The sequence below is a fragment of the Perissodus microlepis genome, chromosome 18, assembly GCF_051167445.1.
Source record: "Perissodus microlepis isolate ML-2025 ecotype Zambia chromosome 18, ASM5116744v1, whole genome shotgun sequence".
Classification (NCBI taxonomy): Eukaryota; Metazoa; Chordata; class Actinopteri; order Cichliformes; family Cichlidae; genus Perissodus; species Perissodus microlepis.
In genome coordinates this window covers 36,386,833-36,405,092 of record NC_140478.1, presented here as the reverse complement: position 1 = coordinate 36,405,092, position 18,260 = coordinate 36,386,833, and the positions used below count along the sequence as shown (strand labels likewise).

The following is an 18,260-nucleotide window of genomic DNA, read 5'->3' as shown; positions in this document are numbered from 1 at the left end:
TCTGTCTGACCCAGTGTTCTCCTCCACAGCTTCTCCTCCAGGGTGTCTCTTATCGCCCTTATTATTCATTCTCTTTACAAACATGTGTCAGAGCAGATATGAAAACAGGGCCATCATTAAATTTACAGATGACTTTGTTATTGTCAGCTTACTGAAAGAGGGTGAAACTCACCACGGTCCAATCATTGATGACTTTGTTCAGTGGTGGGAGGAGTCTTATCTCCAATTGAACATATCTAAAACAAAAGATATGGTTATTGATTTTAGGAAACAACAAAATGGGCACAGAGTCACTTTAATTAAAGGTCAGAAAATAGAGCAAGTGCAATCATATAAATATCTTGGGACCATAATCAATGAAAAACTGAACTTTTATTGCAAATCGGTCTGTAAAAAGGGTCACCAGTGCCTTTACTGCCTCAGGAAACTTGCTCATTTCCACATCGACCGAAAGATTTTAACTTTGTTTTATTGTTCTTTTATTGAGTCTGTTTTATCTTTTTGTTTGGTGGCATGGTTCAGTCAGACCTCTGTCACAGAGAAAAATTGACTGAATTAGTTAGTGAGATGGTCCAGTCGTCTGATAGATGAGTCACAGGCCTGTTTAGACTCCCTGTACTCTAAACAGGTACCACAGATGGCTTAATCAATCCTTAAAAATGGTTCCCATCCTCTACGGGGTGGATTTAGCTTCATTCTTCAGGACGGAGGTTTCTAGTTCCAAGATGCAGGACAAAGCATTATAAAAACAGCTTTGTCCCTGCTGCTGTCACTGAACTCAATAAGAATTGTTTTTGATTTGATTCATTTTGTTTAATTACTAAATATGTGTTTTGTCAGGTTTCATTACGTGTGTGTGTTTGTGAAGGGAGGCCAAATGCTATCATTGTTCTGTAAAGCACAGTGGGTACCTGTGGGTATAAATAAAGTAACCTTAACTTAAAGCTTATAGGAGGTTGTGAGGTCACTGCCTCCACCTGATTATGTAATTAACCAGCAGACTGGTACGTTTATATATAATATACTATAAGTTATATCATTATAATTATGTGTATATCATATTTCTTATGTACATTTTAGACCTGGGAGCAGAAATGCTGATGAACTGGTTTTTATTCAGGAACAGGCAGAGCGTCCTCTCTTCCTGGCTCCATGTCTATAATTATGTCACACACTGATTCGCTCCCACAAAATCACCAAAACACAGCACAAATCCCACCAATGATTCAATTCCTTATAAATCATTGAATCAGGTACTGAAGCAGTGACGTGCTGAATGAAGCTTCAGACGTCATTGATCACGTGACTCTGTTCAGACAAACCAAGCCTCAGCACAGCGTTTCTGAAGCAGTGTGTTGATTTGACACATGTGCCGGAGCACAGAGAGAGAGAGAGAGAGAGAGAGAGATGAGTGTGGTGTATTCATAATTGTCTCTGGTGCATTTGTTGTATGGGCAGTATGTGTTCATTGTTTGATTGTGTAATTACGTGTTTTGCACTGGCAATGCATGCCGGGAGATGGTAATACAGTGAGTAAAGAGTTGGTCTTACTGCACACAGTGGTCCTGCGTACTTATTCAGATTCAGAGTAAGAATCACACATGGTGTCAGAAGTGCTGTGTGCCTTGTAAGACTCCATACATCTGCCGAGTGTGAGGAGAAGGGGAAGGTGGAAACGAAATGCCAAATGACGACGTAGACGATCGTCCGAGGGCAGGAGTTAGCACCGCGGCTAGCACTCCCAGCGCTACGTTTAGCATTCAACCGCCGGAGCCCTTTGATTTTTCCAAACCACACGAATGGACAAGATGGGTCCGTCGCTTCGAGAGATTCCGTCAGGCAAGTAATCTGTCTGCGAGCTCGGAGGAAAATCAAGTGAACACTCATATATTGTATGGGAGACGAAGCAGATGACGTCCTGAGAGGACTAAAGTTAAGCGATGTAGACCAACGGGACTATGCTAAAGTGAGAGATAGCTTCCACAACATTTTCATTGTCAGGAAAAATGTTGTTTATGAGCGCGCACGTTTTAATATGCGCAAACAAGAGCCGAATGAGACTGTTGGTGCATTCGTGACTGCCTTGCATGCATTAGCAGAGCACTGTAACTACAGACCGCTCCACGATGAGCTGATAAGATACAGAATAGTAGTGGGCTTGGCCGACACGAGGCTGTCTGAGCGCATGCAGATGGAAAAAGACTTGGACTTGGATAAAGCTATAAATATGGCCAGGCAGTCATAAGAAATCAAAAAGCAACAGTCAGCTTTGAGAAGTGAAACAAATGTAATGAAAGTAAATGCGAAAACAGTTGACAGAGTGATACAAAAGCACGACAAAACGAAGTTCAACATGTTCAAAAATAAAACTGCCAAAACACAACAGCAATATAGCAAGAGACAAAGTAATAAATGCTACAAGTGCGGAGGCTCTCCACATCCGAAACCTGAGTGCCCAGCAAATGATGCAAAATGTCATTTATGTGGGAAAAAAGGTCACTACCAGCGCGTCTGCAGACAAAGCAAGACAGTGCAAAGTATTGAGGAGGAAGAGGAGCAAGGTTTCTTCCTAGGCTCAGTTTCCAGTGACGGCCAGGCGTGGACAGCCATCATTCAAGTGAAAGATGCAAAAATCACTTTCAAACTGGATACTGGAGCAGATTTGACTGTAATAGCTGACTCGGACTTATCAAAGATTTTTGCTAACGAACACAGACCAGTTCTCCAGCAGCCAGAAAAACCTTTGTTAAGCCCTGGAAAAACACCACTGGACGTTGCAGGTTTTACAAAGCTACAGCTCAACTACGGAGCAAAACAGACAACAGAGAAGGTCTATGTTGTAAGAAACCTGAGCACTCCACTGCTAGGCCTGCCCGCCATTACAGCTCTTGGCCTGCTGGTGCGAGTTGACGCGGTTTCAATGGACACTCTAAAGACTACTTACCCTAAACTTTGCAATGGTCTAGGGAAAGTGCAGCGGGCCTATCACATTAAACTCAAACCGAATGCTGTGCCGTACTCGCTCAAAACTACGTGAAGGCTTCCTCTGCCTCTAATGGGAAGGGTAAAGGAGGAACTCCAACGAATGGAAGAGCTTGGTGTCATTACCCGAGTTGAGGAACCAACGGATTGGTGTGCCGGCATGGTTGTTGTTCCAAAGAAAAACAGCCCTAGGCTGAGACTTTGCGTAGACTTTACCGGACTAAATGAGTATGTGTGCAGGGAAAAATATGTGCTGCCTGCTCGCAGGAGCCAAAGTGTTTAGCAAACTGGATGCCAACATGGGCTTCTGGCTGATTCCCCTGTCCGATGAGTCTGCCAAACTCACCACCTTCATCACACCCTTTGGGCGGTTCCACTTTAACCGCCTACCGTTTGGGATCAACTCAGCGCCCGAACACTTTCAGCGCATGATGGCGGAGGTCATCGAGGGTCTCGAAGGAGTGGTGTGTCACATTGATGATGTGTTAGTGTGGGGACGTAACCATCAGGAGCATGATTCCCGTCTCCATGCTACACTGCAAAGATTGGAAAAAGCAGGCATAACGCTGAATGTTGAAAAATGCGAGCTCTCCCAGAGCAAGGTTGTTTTCTTGGGTCACATAATAGCAGATACAGGAATCAGTCCTGACCCGAAGAAAACGGAGGCAATTACAGAAATGACAGAGCCAACTAATGTGTTAGAGTTGCACAGTTTTCTGGGCATTGTGAATCAAGTGGGCAAGTTCATCCCCCATTTAGCTGAAAAAGACAAAGCCCTGCGAGATCTTCTTTCCAAAAAGAACGCATGGTGTTGGGGAACTGACCAAGCGAGAGCTTTCAAAACATTACGAGAAGCCCTGACCTCACCCCAAGTGCTCGCAATGTATGACCCCAACAGAGACATTAAAGTATCAGCAGATGCTTCATCCTATGGTCTCGGAGGTGTTCTTTTGCAGCTGTGGGAAGAAGGATGGCGACCAGTGGCGTATGCATCGAGGTCCCTTTCTCCTACAGAACAACGATATGCACAAGTGGAAAAAGAGGCACTGGCGTCTACATGGGCGTGTGAGCGTTTTCGTGATCTCCTGATTGGTAAACATTTTTGTCTTGAAACAGACCAAAAACCTCTCGTTTCCTTACTGGGAGGACAAGCACTGGATCTCTTGCCACCCAGGATCCAGCGATTCAGAATGAGACTAATGCGTTACTCGTACACTCTGCAGTACGCCCCGGGGAAATCGCTCTGGAAAGCAGATACTTTGTCCCGCTCACCTCTGAAAAAACCAATGAACATGTAAGACAAAGAGCTAATGGAAAGCACAGACATATATGTGGACAGTATTGTAGCAAACATGCCTGTCAGTTCATCATATATGCAAACACTGAAGAAACAACTGAAAAGCGACAGTGTGTGTGCTCGCGTCATGGACATGTGCACCGAAAGGCTGGCCAGAACATGCAAAACAAGAGCCTTTACTGTGGCTTGTCATTCCTTCAGCAATGAGAAACGAGGTGCTGGAAAAACTACACGAAGGACACCAAGGTGTTGTAAAATGTAAAGCTCGTGCACGCCAAACAGTGTGGTGGCCCGGGCTGAGTCAACAAATCTCTGAGATGGTGCTCAAGTGCAAAACGTGTATTCAAGAAAGACACAATAACAGTGAGCCACTCATGCCAACAGAATACCCTGCCCGCCCATGGCAGAGAGTGGGCACAGATCTTTTCGAGCTGGGAGGGAAAACTTACCTTCTCGCTGTTGACTATCACTCTAGATTTGTTGAGATTGCTTTGCTGAACAGAACAAAATCAAATGATGTCATTACTCACCTGAAATCTTTCTTTGCCCGTCATGGCATCCCAGAGGTCCTCATGTCTGATAATGGTCCGCAGTATTCACGTCAAATCTTTACAGACTTCGCAGCAGCGTACGGCTTTAAGTACATCACAAGCAGCCCCAAGTTTCCGCGAAGTAATGGAGAAGCAGAACGTGCTGTGCAGACTGTAAAAAATCTTCTGAAAAAAGCAGCTGATCCTTATCTAGCTCTTCTTGCTTATAGAGCTACATCACTGCAGTTCAGATACAGCCCCGCAGAGCTTTTAATGGGCAGACGTCTGCGAACCACACTGCCAATACTTCCATCGCAGCTGGATTCGCAGACGTCTGCGAACCACACTGCCAATACTTCCATCGCAGCTGGAGCCTACACTGCCGGACGACGCACTGCTCGCTCAAAAGGAAAGGGAGAAGAGGATGATGGACATGGTAAACTTCAACAGGCGCCACCGTGCAAAACCTTTATGCAGCCTGTCCCCAGGAGAGCAAGTTTGGGTGACTGATGTCAAAACTGCAGGCACTGTCATCCAAAATCACTCTACACCCCGATCATACACAGTGGAGTTACCACAACGGACTGTGAGGCATAATCCCGTGCATTTGATTCCTTTAAGTTCACCAGTGCATGAACCTGCTAATGTGCCTGTGTTGCAGAAGCCTCAAACACCCAGTGTGATCCCTGCTACACCTGTTAACACTGATGTTGTCAGAACCAGGTCAGGGAGGGAGATAGTTAAACCTAAAAAGTTAGATCTGTAAGAGAAAAAAAAGGTTGTTGTTATATAACTGTGTTATGATGGTTTTGTAGAGCACAGTAAAATAAATCTAAAAAGAGTTGTCAAAAAAAAAGAAGAAGAAGAGTGAAACGGAAAATAAAGGAAACAAAAACGAAAGGTTAAAAATGTAATGCAGATTGTTTGCCAGATGTTCTTGTACGGCTTTGAAAAAGAAAAAAAAAAGAATCAAAAGGTAGTCTGGTCAAAAGTTCGGTCCTGAGAAAAGTAATATTCTGTTTTTGTTTAAAAGGGGAGATGTGGTGTATTCATAATTGTCTCTGGTACATTTGCTGTATGGGCAGTATGTGTTCATTGCTCGATAGTGTAATTACGTATTACGCACTGGCAATGCATGCCGGGAGATGGTAATACAGTGAGTAAAGACTTGGTCTTACCGCACACAGTGGTCACGCGTACTTATTCAGATTCAGAGTAAGAATCACACAATGAGGTGTGGGTGGACATCAGATGATCAAATGTCAACAACCTGATTGGCCCAAGTGTGAAGATGTGACGTCCACTGAGGGAAGGGGGGAGAAAGGGTGAGCAGGTATAAAAGTGAGGTGAAGAAGAGATTCGGGGTTCTTCCCTTTTGTCCTCTGTGAGATGAGCAGTTCAGAAGTTTGGATCTAAGAGGTTCACAGTTCAAATTCCAGCAGAGACGCTGAAAGGAGAACCACAGTCCAACCTGTGAACGTTTTTAACCCTTTGTGAAACAACAAAGGCATAAATATGATCATATAAATATTATCTACTGGGTCAGACTCATAGGATCAGGGATTAGAACTCCTTTTATCACAGAGGTGAAATCTACTTCCTGTACAGGGTTTTTTTGTGGGCCTACCGATCGACAGAAACTAGAGTCAATAAAAAAACTGGACATTGGCTCAATGTGTGTGTGGCACAGGGAAACAAGGACTGAGCGCTGTGTAGTCCCACATAAAGTCAGACACCTGCTCACCCTAGGTGGACCATGGCATGGTCTATATGGAGGATACAGACACTGCTGAAAACATGACTCTGTCTGGTTTAGATGATAAAATGTCTTTACTTTAGGAGGCTGTGGCTCAGAGTACATTCACATAATGCCTTTGAATAAATGTAAAAAGCTTGTTTTTCTCCTGCTTTGATTTCTTTGTCCAGGTAGAAATTCTGCTTTTTGCCTCTAAAATCTGAAACAGTTTGAAACAAAGTTTGGCGCTCTAATCCTCTCTGTGTTTGTCCTTTGGTCAGATGGTGATATTGAATGAAATATTCCAGTATTCAGTAGCTCAGCAGCTTTGTAACATGTGGTTTTGCACACTGTTCAAACCTCAGATGTTTGTGTAAACAAGTGTGGAGGACACAAACTCACGGGGGGAGGAACGACATTTACTGTTGATGTGTCTGACATTTAGTCTCCATGAGTTCTCATGAGACTGAAGAACTCTGTGATCTCTAACATGCAGCTGTATGTTTTGAAATTATGTGTCTCATTCTCTGGACTTTACTAGACAACGAGTGAAGAACATGTAACGAATATCATCTTTAAAGTGATGAATAATAACTCTGCCTCTGTGTCTTCATAAAAAGATCGTACTTCTGAAAGGTCAGAGGGCAGCATCCACTCTGGTTTTACACAGTTTTGCAGGTTTAGCTCTTCTGAAGTTCAGCACCTGCTTTTTCAACCAATCAGAAGCCAGTATTGTAGAGAGTTCATATTTCTTTTCATGCAATTGAATAATTTTGAATGTTTAGGTGAATATTTATATTTAGAGTATTTTCTCGATCAGTGTCTTCAGTCCTGACCCTGAGTGCGTACATTTAAAAATAAAGTGATATAACTTCTTTTACATTACTGTGAAATTCTTGTACAGTTTGACAGCTGATTGTTGTCGTGTTTGTCGTCATATGAAGATCGTTTCCTAAAGAGGACTGAACAGTCATTTAGCCTCTGGCTCCATCCATGAATCTGATGTTTGCTGTATAATCTGTGCTGTTAATAGTGTAATGGAACATATAATTTGTACATATAATTTCATATGTAATTATGATGATCTTTACCCATTAAGATTTTAAATGAACGATAAACAAAGGCCAAGAAAACTGAGTTAAACTCCTGAGTCTACTATATATTTGCACCATGAAGAAATGAGTTGTTTGCACCAGTAATAAATAATCAAATATATCAAATTATCATCAATTATTTAAATAAATGAACCATCGCACCAAACAAAACAACAATTCAACAGACAGTTCTATAAAACTGTGGATGATTCAAAGTGCTGCTATAACTGCACAACAAAACTGCAGTGAGAAAAGCTTTGGATGTTCAGTTTAGTTATAATGACAGTTAAAGAACTAAAATACTCGGTTAAGTAGGTGAGAAAAAGTTACATTTACTGGATCAGTTTAAGACCAAAATACATTTGAATGAATTACTGACATGGACACTTTGTGAAAAATTACTAAACAGTTCAGGCAAAATTTTACTAAAACCTTGAATTAAACTTGAAAGTTTGCATTTCAAGCACATCTTGATGTTTTCATTTAAACTCCACTGTGACTGTGTACACAGTAAAAACTACAAAAAGATGTTTGTTTGTTTGTTTTTGTAAACACTGTGGACCGATCTGCATTTGTTGTTGCTAAATTTAAATATTTGTTACTATTTAATGATCATAATCTCATTTGAACATAGGTTTGATTTAGTGGAGTCAGTTGTTCCCATGCATCATTCTGTAAGTGTGAGAATGAACTAAGATTAGAAAATGTCAAAATATAAAGTGTCATTTATTTTTATTCATCACAGCATCCTAAACTTTGCTGAACTTTTAGAAATATAAAATTAACTCGCTGATTGTTGACTGTCACATTTCAAAACACCAAGTAAAGATAAACTATTAAACTTTAACTGGGTCAGACTTGTTACTGCATGATGTAACCAAACATACCACACCCTGCATCATGTGATTGGCTCTTGGTCGCTCTGTAAAAATATTTCTTTAGTGCCTCCCTTCACAGATGTGTCTGTATCAGGATGGGTCTAAACAACATGGTGTAAATGCAGTTGCTGGTGAGCCTCATTTCCTGTAGGAGGTGAACAAGAGCAGAGATCTGTTTCCCTTCAGAGCACAGAGGTTGTTTCTGTTCAGAGGAAGTGAAACTGTCTGACAGTCACTGAGAGACGGTGAAACGGCACAGCACATGAATCAAATGGACCAAACAAAATTCTGCTGTTCAGTCTGTTTGGATCTACTGAAGGATCCGGTGACTATTCCCTGTGGACACAGCTACTGCATGAACTGTATTAAAAGCTTCTGGGATGAAGAGGAAGAGAAGAAAATCTACAGCTGCCCTCAGTGCAGACAGACTTTCACAGCGAGGCCTGTCCTGGTGAAAAACACCATGTTAGCAGATTTAGTAGAGGAGCTGAAGAAGACTGGACTCCAAGCTGCTCCTGCTGATCACTGCTATGCTGGACCTGAAGATGTGGCCTGTGATCTGTGCTCTGGCATGAAGCTAAAAGCTGTGAAATCGTGTCAGGTGTGTCTGGCATCTTACTGTGAGAAACACCTTCAGCCTCATTATGATGCGGCTCCATTAAAGAAACACAAGCTGGTGGAGCCCTCCAAGAAGCTCCAGGAGAACATCTGCTCTCGTCATGATGAGGTGATGAAGATGTTCTGCCGTACTGATCAGCAGAGTATCTGTTATCTCTGCTCTGTGGATGAACATAAAGGCCACGACACAGTCTCAGCTGCAGCAGAAAGGACTGAGAGGCACAGAGAGCTGGAGGTGAGTCGACAAAACATCCAGCAGAGAATCCAGGACAGAGAGAAAGATGTGAAGCTGCTTCAACAGGAGGTGGAGGCCATCAATCAGTCTGCTGATCAAACAGTGGAGCACAGTGAGAAGATCTTCACTGAGCTGATCCATCTCATCCAGAAAAGAAGCTCTGATGTGAAGCAGCAGATCAGATCCCAGCAGGAAACTGAAGTGAGTCGAGTCAAAGAGCTTCAGGAGAAGCTGGAGCAGGAGATCACTGAGCTGAAGAGGAAAGATGCTGAGCTGAAGCAGCTCTCACACACAGAGGATCACATCCAGTTTCTACACAACTACCCCTCACTGTCAGCACTCAGTGAGTCTACAGACTCATCCAGCATCAATATCCGTCCTCTGAGCTACTTTGAGGATGTGACAGCAGCTGTGTCAGAGGTCAGAGATAAACTACAGGACATTCTGAGAGAGGAATGGACAAACATCTCACTGACAGTCACTGAAGTGGATGTTTTACTGTCAGATCCACCAGAGCCAAAGACCAGAGCTGGATTCTTAAAATATTCACGTGAAATCACACTGGATCAAAACACAGCAAACAAACAGCTGTTATTATCAGAGGGGAACAGAAAAGCAACAAGAATGGAACAACAACAGTCTTATTCTGATCATCCAGACAGATTCACTTATTGGTCTCAGGTCCTGAGTAGAGAGAGTCTGACTGGACGTTGTTACTGGGAGGTGGAGTGGAGAGGGAGAGGAGTTGAAGTAGCAGTCGCATACAAGAATATCAGCAGAAAAGGAGGTAAATCTGGATTTGGACGTAATAACAAATCTTGGTCATTATATTGTCACAACAACAGTTATACATTTTTGTACAACAACATCCAAACTCGTGTCTCAGGTCCTCGTTCCTCCAGAGTAGGAGTGTACCTGGATCACAGAGCAGGTATTTTGTCCTTCTACAGCGTCTCAGAAACCATGACTCTCCTCCACAGAGTCCAGACCACATTCACTCAGCCGCTCTATGCTGGACTTTGGTTTTATGATTATGGAGACACTGCTGAGTTGATTAAAGTGAAATAGATTGAAGTCTTTCATATTGTGTGTTTAAATCTGTATTTTAGTTTCATTTTATTTTCTCTCCATCATTTCTGCACAGAGATCAGCTGTCAGTCAAACATTATGGGTGGTACCTCCACATCTTCTAGTTGTTCTCTTGATGTTTCTGAGTTTTTAAAGGAGATCTTTCCTGTGACTGTTTATGGAGGCTATCACTGCTCATCATCATTTTGATTTACTAAAATATTTCTCCACATGAAAATGTAAACTTCTCTATCCTCTAAATGTTTCTGGAATATTTGTATTGAAAAATGTCGACATTTCTCTTTATGAGTATGGCAGACCATGTGTGTGTGTTTGTTTTTGTTTTTGTCAAAATCATCAAACAAATGAGGAAAAACTGTGATTTTAATGAATGAATTCATATATTGTGTTGATGTTTTATTGTGTGAATAAACTGGAAGGTTTGACTATAAATCAAACTTTGAATAAAGTCTTTTCTTCTGTCTTCATTCCAGGATCTCACTCAAATCTGATGCAGAAAATATGAAACTAATCTGAGACAATAATTCAATTTCAATTCAATTTTATTTATATAGCGCCAAATCACAGCAAAAGTCGCCTCAAGGCGCTTCATAGATACAGAGAAAAACCCAACAATCATATGACCCCCTATGAGCAAGCACTTTGGCGACAGTGGGAAGGAAAAATGGGAATCCCCCGGCAGCCTACGTCTATTGCAGCATAACTAAGGGAGGATTCAGGGTCACCTGGTCCAGCCCTAACTATATGCTTTAGCAAAAAGGAAAGTTTTAAGCCTAATCTTAAAAGTAGAGATAGTGTCTGTCTCCCGAATCCAAAGTGGAAGCTGGTTCCACAGAAGAGGGGCCTGAAAACTGAAGGCTCTGCCTCCCATTCTACTTTTAAATACTCTAGGAACAACAAGTAGGCCTGCAGAGCGAGAGCGAAGTGCTCTAATAGGGTGATATGGTACTACAAGGTCATTAAGATAAGATGGGGCCTGATTATTTAAGACCTTGTATGTGAGGAGCAGGATTTTGAATTCAATTCTGGATTGATGAACAGATCAAAACACTGACAGAATCCATGGATGGCAGGCTTTTGAGTGTCCTTGCAAAGAAAGGTGGCTATATTGGTCGCTGATTTGTTTTTGTTTTTGAATGTCAGAAATGTATATTTGTGAATGTGGAGATGTTATATTGGTTTCACTGGTAAAAATAAATAATTGAAATGGGTATATATTTGTTTTTTGTTAAGTTGCCTAATAATTATGCACAGTAATAGTCACCTGCACACACAGATATCCCCCTAAAATAGCTAAAACTAAAAACTACTTCCAAAAACATTCAGCTTTGCTATTAATGAGTTTTTTGGGTTCATTGAGAACATGGTTGTTGTTCAATAATAAAATTATTCCTCAAAAATACAACTTGCCTAATAATTCTGCACTCCCTATATACTGACTAACCAGCAGGAACACTCTGACTCAGTGTTTCCATCTGTGTTTATTTCCATCTTTACAGTCAGGCAGAAACATCTCACAGCAGCTGGAAAAACCAGTGAGCAGGCTTTAGAGGAAAAAAGTGAAAGTTTATGTTCAACTGTAAAATATTCTCTGTAATGTAAATTGTTCTGCTCTCTGACAAACCATCAGAGGTGCAGCACGTGTATCATTTGGTGTTTGAAGCAGAAACAAAAGCAAAGAGTTAAAGGAAGACACATTTGAAGAAGAAGGAAAATGAAAACAAGACGTCACTGAGCAACAACCTGACAGAACGAGAGCCAAGAGTTTACTATCAGAACTGAGGCTGATCATTAACAGGGAGCAGCAGGTAACAAGGTCATCAGCAGTGGAGGAAAGTATGGAAGTAATACTCAGCTTCATATTTGAAGATACTCGAGTATCTTAGCTGCAGGTCTGGAACAATGGTTTTATTTCCTTTCCCATTAAACATCTCACACAGCCCCTCATCTGTGACCCTTAGCAAACCCACTGGATATCTACCTGTACATAAAGGAGATCAGATCAGTTCCATCTAGACCAGCTGTAACAGGAAAATGCTGCTTACACTTTGATGCATCACTTTCAGTTTGTCATATAAGACAATATATCAGATTGAGGCATTATTTTCCTGCAGTGAGTAAATCTACTTTGTACTTTACTCTTTTCTTTTAGGTAAAGGGTCTAAACAGTACTTGTACACTGTGGAAATGCCATAAGAACGTCTCCTGAACTCTGAAAAATAACAAAGCAAAGACTAAAAGGAGGTCATGGGTGCCGATGATGATGATGATGAGGAGGAGGAGTAGCATGCATTTAAAAAGTGACTGATGTCCTAGAATACAACAGAACAGTGTCTCTACAAACTTATGAAAACATGACAGTCTTGCATTAGTTTGTATTCTTATGATTTCAAAAAACGAGGGAAAAATCTCCTTGAAATCCACAATTCCTTTTTGTTATTTCTTAGTGTGTGACGTATTTTATTGCCTTTATGATTGGTGCAAACAGTTTCCTGATTCATAATGGAAATAGATTTTAGACACAGGAGGAACACGCAGTGATCAGCAGGAGCAGCTTGGAGTCCAGTCTTCTTCACACTGAGGAGGGACATATATGCAGGAACAGTTGTCATAACTGTTACAACCACCAGATGGCGAAAGAGTCCCACTGCAACTTTAAGCCATGAAGGATGTGTCTTGATGTTTGCTTGTGATAAATCTGCTTTATGTGAGTCTTTTTCAGAAAGTAACAGTAATATGTCTGATTATATGTCTTTAATCAGTAAAGTCTCGCTTTGCTAGAAATCAATAAATAAATAATAAAATTGTAAACATGCAGCTGTATGTTAGAAGTCAAAGGGTCCTTAAGTCTTCTGTAAATTGACGGGGATCAAATGAAGGACACAAGTATCTGTTCTTACTCTAATAAATGCTGCTTTAATATCCAACAGACTATTTTCCTTCCTCATCAGCAGTAAACAGCTCGACTGCGTCTGTGCATTTGTGTCCTCCATACTTGTTTACACAGACATCTCAGGCTTGATGCCACGATGCAGTGTAGAAACCTGACAACCCTCTGACTCATGTTCAAATGTTCAAGGACATTTCTCAGGATCATGTATGACCCCTTTTTGACATTTGGACTTTCATTAATAATATTTGTGTTTCTGAGTCATTTTTGTGGAGACTTCTGTCCAACGTAGTGTCCAAATGAAGCCTGAAGCTTTTCTTCACCCTCTTGTCAGATGGTCAGCAACAAAACTCTGTTCCAACCAATGTCTGATAAGAGATGAGACACAGCAGCTGAGCAAATGATCATTTCATGCTGAAGACATCCTCAGACAGAATTAAATACATACATAAACACAGCCTGGTGCCAATAACACGGCTAATGACACTGCTGTATCACTGGCTTTACTGATTAAAGACCATATCTGAAGGAAATCTTTGAACACAACAGAAAGTGACCTTTTAAACCTGCGACACTGATGCTGCATTCAAGGACCATTAAAAACATCTGAAAGGACTTAAGAACATCAAGAAAATGTGACTTGTTTCTCTGTAATGAAGCTGTTTTAGTGAAGAAAGTTGAAAGGTCACAGAGCGACTGCTGAATCTTCTGCTCTAAACATGAACTCTGAACTTTGTGATGCTTCAGGAGGAAAACTGAGTGGTGTCCCAGAAACGATGTGGGCTTCATAGATAATTGGCAAACCTTCTGGAGGAAACCTGGTCTTGTTAGGAGAGACGGCATCCATCCCACTTTGGATGGAGCAGCTCTCATTTCTAGAAATATGGACAAATTTATTAAACCCCCCAAAATATGACTACCCAGAGTTGGGACCAGGAAGCAGAGTTGCAGTCTTACACGCCTCTCTGCAGCTTCTCTCCTCCTGCTACCCCCCCAAAAACCCATCTCCATAGAGACTGTGTCAGCTTCCAAAAAGACAAAAAACAAACTAAAAACCAGCAACAAACAACTTAAACATAAACAATTACAAAGAAAGAACAATACAGTATCCACATCTGAACCAAAGAGTAAAACAGTGAAATGTGGATTATTAAATATTAGGTCTCTGTCCTCCAAGTCTCTGTTAGTACATGACTTAATAATTGATCAACAAATTGATTTACTCTGCCTTACAGAAACCTGGTTGCAGCAGGATGATTATGTTAGTTTAAATGAATCAACACCCCCGAGTCATTCTAACTACCAGAAACCTCGAAGCACAGGCCGAGGGGGCGGTGTGGCAGCAATTTTTCACACCAGCCTATTAATTAATGAAAGACCAAGACAGACTTTTAATTCATTTGAAAGCCTGATGCTTAACATTGTCCACCCCAGCTGTGAAACTCAGAAACCAGTCTTACTTGTTATCATCTATCGTCCACCTGGGCCTTACACAGAGTTTCTGTCTGATTTCTCAGACTTTATATCTAATTTAGTTCTGAGCTCAAATAAAATAATTATTGTGGGTGATTTTAACATCCATGTCGATGCTAAAAATGACAGCCTCAACATGGCATTTAGTCTGTTATTAGACTCAATTGGCTTCTCTCAAAATGTAAAAGAACCCACCCACCACTTTAATCACACTCTAGATCTTGTTTTAACATATGGCATAGAAACTGAACATTTAACAGTTTCCTGAAAATCCTCTCCTGTCTGATCATTTCCTGATAACATTTACATTTACAATAATTGATTACACAGCGGTGGAGAGTAGATTTTATCAAAGTAGATGTCTTTCTGAAAGCGCTGTAACTAAGTTTAAGAATATAATCCACCCACTGTTATCATCTTCAATGCCCTGTACCAACACAGAGCAGAGCAGCTATCTGAACGCTGCTCCAACAGAGGTCGATTATCTTGTTAATAATTTCACCTCCTCACTACGTACGACTCTGGATACTGTAGCTCCAGTGAAAACTAAGGTCTCTAATCAGAAGTACCTGACTCCGTGGTATAATTCTCAAACACGTACCCTAAAGCAGATGACTCGTAATCTGGAGAGGAAATGGCGTGTCACAAATTTAGAGGATCATCATTTAGCCTGGAGAAATAGTTTGCTGCTTTATAAGAAAGCCCTCCGCAAAGCCAGAACATCTTACTATTCATCACTGATTGAAGAAAATAAGAACAACCCCAGGTTTCTCTTCAGCTCTGTAGCCAGGCTGACAAAGAGTCAGAGCTCTGTTGAGCCAACCATCCCTTTAACGTTAACTAGTAATGACTTCATGAACTTCTTCACAAATAAAATTTTTATCATTAGAGAAAAAATTACCAGTAATCATCCCACAGATGTAATATTATCTACAGCTACTCTTAGTACCATTGATGTTAAGTTAGACTCTTTTTCTCCAATTGATCTTTCTGAGTTAACTTCAATAATTACTTCCTCCAAACCATCAACGTGTCTTTTAGACCCCATTCCTACAAAACTGCTCAAAGAAGTCCTGCCATTAATTAATTCTTCGATCTTAAATATGATCAACCTATCTCTAATAATCGGCTATGTACCACAGGCCTTCAAGCTGGCTGTAGTTAAACCTTTACTCAAAAAGCCATCTCTAGACCCAGCAGTCTTAGCTAATTATAGGCCAATCTCCAACCTTCCTTTCATATCAAAAATCCTTGAAAGAGTAGTTGTCAAACAGCTAACAGATCATCTGCAGAGGAATGGTTTATTTGAAGAGTTTCAGTCAGGTTTCAGAGCTCATCACAGCACAGAAACAGCTTTAGTGAAGGTTACAAATGATCTTCTTATGGCCTCTGACAGTGTGCCTCGAGTTCGCATCATTGACTTTGGACTGAGCTGCTTTGTTAAACAGCGATCTCTGTATCGCATCTTCTATGGTAACATATTCTGCTCCTGCTTTTCACAGATGTAACAATTTGTGTCTTTTGTTTTAGAAGAAATTGCAATTGTGTCTGTTTGTTAGGCACTCCTCTTCACACCCCTCCCGAGTGGTACAGGAGGAGCTGCTACAGGTGTGGACCCACCACGGTGTGGCAAATGGGAGTGGTGTTGTATGAAGCGCTTCATGCACGGGACTTTAGTACCGAGAGGTTCCTCACAAAGAAACTGAGCATCAAAAAGCGTCTGTCCACAGGTAAGAAAACTTCACACTTCCAGATTCACTGATGCCTTGGATCACTAGAACTATCATCTTCATCTTTTTGATCTTTTCTTTCTTTCAAGAATGCCGGAATTTCTTGGACGCATGTTTAACTACAGTCCCGGAGAAGCGCCCAACACTGGAGGAGCTCCAGCTTCACCCCTGGCTAAGATAACACACACAAACACACAATTCACACCTTATCATATAAGTATGATACATTGTAGTAACTTCCTTTCTTTTTTCTGTTGGACAGGAATAGATAGAATGGGTCAATCTTAAAAAATAAATAAATAAAAATTTAGCTTTTTTGGAGTTCCTGTAACCCCCCCAGCCATCCCAGGAAAGGGGATCTCTCTTTGAATGGGCTTTCCCGAGGTTTCTTCCCATCGATCTGGCCCCCTGGGGAGTTTTTCCTCGTCTTCATAGAGAGCTTGGGCTGGGTCAGGAGCTCCATCAAAACTGTCTTTATTTGATGACTTTAATGTCATCAAATAAAGATGTGTTTTACTTAAAGTAAAATTTGATCAAAATAAAACTTGTTTAATTCATCTTTGCTGAGGATTCTCCTTCATTACTATTTTGTTTTGTTTTTTTGTTTTGTTTTTTTTTTACCCATGGTGCATTTTGACAAATAAGAAAACTGAATCAGGTTAAAGTGTGCACAAAGACAGTCACACTGCAAATGATCTGAAGACTTGCATCTGTTGCTCTAACCCCCAACTAGTTTAGACAGATTTCCTGGTTCTACCAGAGGTTTTTTCCTTCAAGAAGGGAGTTTTTCCTTCCCACTGTTGCTGAGTGTTTGCTCATAGTGGGTTGTAAAAGCATAAAAGTTAATAAGAGGCATTCATAGCAGAGTTATCACAGCGGGAACTATATAGCTTAAATGTACAATTTCTACAGGACGAATTATAACTTCATTATGTATAAAAGCTCCTGTGGATAATTACTCCTATTTGTAACTTTACACAAGAGAAAGTTTGCTGTCACACTATTTATAACAGGTTGGATTTTGTCCTCTGAGTTGAGCCTTTGGTTGCAGTTTATTGAAGAATTTCCTCTAAAGTAGCTGTTGATAAAGATTTAAAGTCCTGTTTATATACAGAAATATGCTTTAGTTCATGTTTTTTTACATGTCTGCCTCAGTGGATCAGTAGAAGATCTGGCACAGGAAACTAGATGATGAAAAAAGGGTACGAATACACATATATATCTATATCTATATAGATGAGGCGGCTGTATCAACATAAAAACATTAATACAGTTAAAAATGAATAAAAAGTTGCACGCTTAAACTTATTTCTCTACAGTTTGTACAATTAATCCATGTAACAATAGGTTCTCTCTTAATATAGTAGTTAATTAAAATATCTTTACATAAAAATACATTTTTAAGTACTCTCCAGTGGAAGTCTGTTGTGGCTTATGTTTCTAAATGACACAACCATAAAGCAGCCCACAGAATATACAAATATGTCTTTGATAAGTGAATGTTGGCTCCCACAATGGCCTGTTAAGTTATTGCAAAAATAATTTACTGCATAATATGTCAGATTAGAACATGTTATAAGCACAAAACTGAAGGGGAAACAATAAAAACAAAAATTAAAAAACAAATACTAAATTAAGTTAAAGGATATTTCTTACTATACTATATAATTGTATAATGTTGCGTTTGATTGCAAAAGAAAACCCACCAA

At 40.6% G+C, this 18,260-nt stretch overlaps 1 protein-coding gene across 1 annotated transcript; it reads left to right on the top strand.

The window, feature by feature from the left end:
* The first annotated feature begins 8,578 nt into the window (after positions 1–8,578).
* Positions 8,579–11,042, top strand: LOC146368887 (tripartite motif-containing protein 16-like). Its single transcript, XM_084913349.1, has one exon. The coding sequence runs from the start codon at positions 8,779–8,781 to the stop codon at positions 10,435–10,437; it is 1,659 nt and encodes a 552-aa protein (XP_084769475.1). The 5' UTR covers positions 8,579–8,778; the 3' UTR covers positions 10,438–11,042.
* The last annotated feature ends 7,218 nt before the right edge of the window (positions 11,043–18,260 follow it).

Coding starts and splice junctions, on each gene's coding strand:
- LOC146368887 (XM_084913349.1), top strand. CDS start 8,779: ATGAATCAAATGGACCAAACAAAATTCTGCTGTTCAGTCTGTTTGGAT.